Source organism: Ruditapes philippinarum, unplaced genomic scaffold, assembly GCF_026571515.1.
Source record: "Ruditapes philippinarum isolate M1 unplaced genomic scaffold, ASM2657151v2 ctg18134_1_1_1_1, whole genome shotgun sequence".
Classification (NCBI taxonomy): Eukaryota; Metazoa; Mollusca; class Bivalvia; order Venerida; family Veneridae; genus Ruditapes; species Ruditapes philippinarum.
This window is the reverse complement of record NW_026857815.1, coordinates 4664-8034: the sequence shown is the minus strand read 5'-3', so window position 1 is coordinate 8034 and position 3371 is coordinate 4664. Positions and strand designations below refer to the sequence as shown.

Sequence of the window (3371 nt, the reverse complement as noted above, 5' to 3'; positions counted from 1 at the left end):
GAATAGAATTGTTGTTGATAGTAATATGAAGATCCAAAAATGATGTACTAAAATTTCAAGAGTTCGTTTTGTTGTGTGAGTATGTGAGTACTGCCTGAATGTTCAGTACAAATTAGAGAAAATGAATTAATAGTAACCGCAATGGGAAGAGAAGATCTGAAACTAAACAACAAATATGAAGTGACTAGCCTGACTTTATGTAAATCGAACAATGAATACCATAATCCTGAATGTGTTAAACGAAATTGCAATGAATGTGGGGTCTCCAGTCTAAAAACTCATTTTCTAGTATATGAATGTAATAGATGGGGTATTGGTGAACTAAATCGAAAGAGAAGACCAATGCTGCTGAACCACACTGGATCTGTACAAGATTTATTTACTGAACTGTGTGTAGAAGTAGACAAACTGGCTAGACATATCTTTGTTGCTCAATGGCAGTACAGATGGTTCTCACAGTTGACAAAACAAGTGCCAAGCAAGTGGTTGGTAATGGTTGCTGACTTTGCAGAGAACTATCGCTGCTGTCATCAGGATGAGATACAGAGTGCTTACTACCAGTACCAGCAGGTTACGATTCATCCTATTGTAGCATATTACAGATGTGACAAATGTGAAGATATTGTGTGTGAATCGGCAGTTTTCATTAGTGGAGACCTGGTACATGATGCATATGCAGATGAACAGTTTACTAGATCATATGAAGAATATCTGAAGGAAACAGGGATGGAAATTGAAAAGGAGGTACTTTTTTCAGATGGATGTGCTTCTCAGTATAAGTCAAAATTGCCATTTTACTTCCTGTCAAAACATGGTTCAAATTTTGAGCGTGCGTATTTTGGATCACGCCATGGAAAGGGACCTTGTGATGGAGTTGGAGGAGTTGTGAAGAAGTCTGCAGAGACATTTGTGAAAGGTCGACAGGGTGTTATTAGAACACCAAAGGAATTCTTTGATTATTGCCAGAAATATCTCCAGAAAGGAAAAAGTAATATTACTGAGGATTGTGTCCACAAAAAAACGTGTATTTTTATGTTGAACGCATAGAAAGGCCTGAACCAAAAGCATTGAAAGCATTAGTTGGAACTCGTAGCATCCATAGTGCTAGAGGTACCATTGAATCAGGACATGTTGAAGTACGCGAGCTTAGCTGTTACTGTGTACACTGTCAGGGTAATCACTACATAACATATGGTAGGTGCATGGAAGGATCACTGCCTTCTTCCTGGAGAGAAAGGGAAAAAACTGATAGAAAAATTACAAGCAAAAGGACAGCCAACATACCTAGAAAGTCAATGAAGAGCAAAGGGGCAAAACATGGCAAAAAGAAAGGAAAATCTGAAGAAAAAAGGTCAATACTGAAAAAAAAGGAAAAGAAAGTAAAGGAAAACCATACCAGAAGGAAACTGATGATATATTCGTATTACAAGATGTCAGTGAAACAGCACATATTTTACGGAAAGGCCATTCAAATATGATAAACAAGATCGACAAGGAAAGGCGGCATTCAATGAACGCAGCCCCCATCCGACCAAGCAACAAGCGTCAGCGGCAAGGAGCCCAGGAGGACTCCAAAGAAAAACAGGACAGGGCACAAGGCAGAGTACGGGCAGGCAAACCACTACATCAGAATACATAATTAGTAACTTATAAGGAACTAAAACAAAACAAATAAATGATTTAATATAAGGCCCATTATGTCAAAAGGCACAGGGGAAGGGGACATGAGACACGGGGAAGGGGGGGGGAATAAAATAAATAAAAACTAGGGACAAGGGAAGATACTTACCGTAGACGAGAAACAACAAGAGACACGAGCAAAAGTGTCACCAAATCAGTATAAAAACAACATAGACATACATCTGAGGAACACAGAGGGGCGCCGCCTTGGAACGGTCAGCAGCATAATAATGACTACTGGGGAGTTTAAACCGGTTAATGGTGCACCAAACCTCGCTCTTAGCCCCACCATGTTCCTATAAACGAGACAGTGTAAATAAAATGAATCCCCGCCAAGTGAAATTCTAACAGTTGTTATGGTTACAAAAGGTTAAATAAGTAAAACACCAAAATGATCATGTAGAAACATATAAAAGTAAACCCAATGACCATAACAAAAGTACTCGATGTCTTAAAGGAAGACAGAGCAACAAGAAAATCACCTACAAGGGCCCGACGAAGCAAGACAGAAGACAAACATTAAGGCAATTCAGTCCCAAAGGGCTTTAAGAACTGTCCATCATATAGTCTCCCACTTGGCCCGTCAGATGTAATCAAAAGAGGAAAGCGTAGTGTCCAACTGTAAATGGGTTGAACACTAAGCATGTGGTATGTCTTAAGATAGTAGGGTCATAACCCCTTTTAATAAAACGTTTTATAATTTTAGTAAACACAACAGAAAAATGACAATGACCCAAGATCTTACGAAGTTTGTAAACAACATCACCGTAAAAATCAGGCTGGCTAATCCCTTGTCGCAGAAGTGTTTTTAGATCACTATTGAATTTAGAAATTAAATCAAAGTTACGATTGTAAAATTTTGTAAAATATTTACGTAATTTATAATAGCGGTAGCCCTGTTTTAATAGCTTACCGGTAATGAAAATATTTCGCTCGTTAAAATCCTTTACGTCGCTACAAGCTCTAGCAAATCTAATTAACTGAGATATATAAACTCCGTAAGATGTTGCGTGCGGTACGTCTCCATCCAAATGAGGATAATTTACTATACTAAAATCAAAGTCATCTCTTTTATCATAAATTTTCGTGTGAATCGAATTGTTTTTGATAGTGATATGAAGATCCAAAAATGATGTAGTTAAATTTCAAGAATTCGTTTTATTAAGTTGTAGCTCCGTAGGATAAATATTAGACACCATTTGATCAAAAAACGAATTATCTAAATTAAAAATGTCATCAAGATATCTGGAAGTGTTATTAAATGCTGATATAACATCTTGTTGTGTATTTTCAGAGAGACTTAACATAAAATCTCTTTCATAGCAATAAAAAAACAAATCGGCGACCAGGGGTGCACAATTAGTACCCATAGGAATTCCTATAATTTGTTTGAATAGGGTATTACCAAACCTGACATAAATATTGTCTAAAAGAAAAGAGAGTGCTCTACAAACTTCGTCACAGGTCCACATAGTATATTGTTTAACAATACAGTTTGTAAAGAAGGCTTTTTGAGAGTTACATGCAAGAAATGTAACTTTTTCCCGTGCAAAGGTTTTCTGAATAAGGGAAATTAGTTTATCATTAATTAAATTATGTGGCAGTGTAGTATAAAGGGTAGAAAAATCGTATGTACTGACAGTCGAAGCCCGATAGTTCTTAATTTTTAATTTATCCAGAATTTCACCGGA

At 36.9% G+C, this 3371-nt stretch overlaps 1 protein-coding gene across 1 annotated transcript; it reads left to right on the top strand.

The window, feature by feature from the left end:
* Positions 1-361: 361 nt before the first annotated feature.
* Positions 362-1302, top strand: LOC132751142 (uncharacterized). The gene has a single exon (XM_060741264.1). The coding sequence runs from the start codon at positions 493-495 to the stop codon at positions 1045-1047; it is 555 nt and encodes a 184-aa protein (XP_060597247.1). The 5' UTR covers positions 362-492; the 3' UTR covers positions 1048-1302.
* Positions 1303-3371: the final 2069 nt, after the last annotated feature.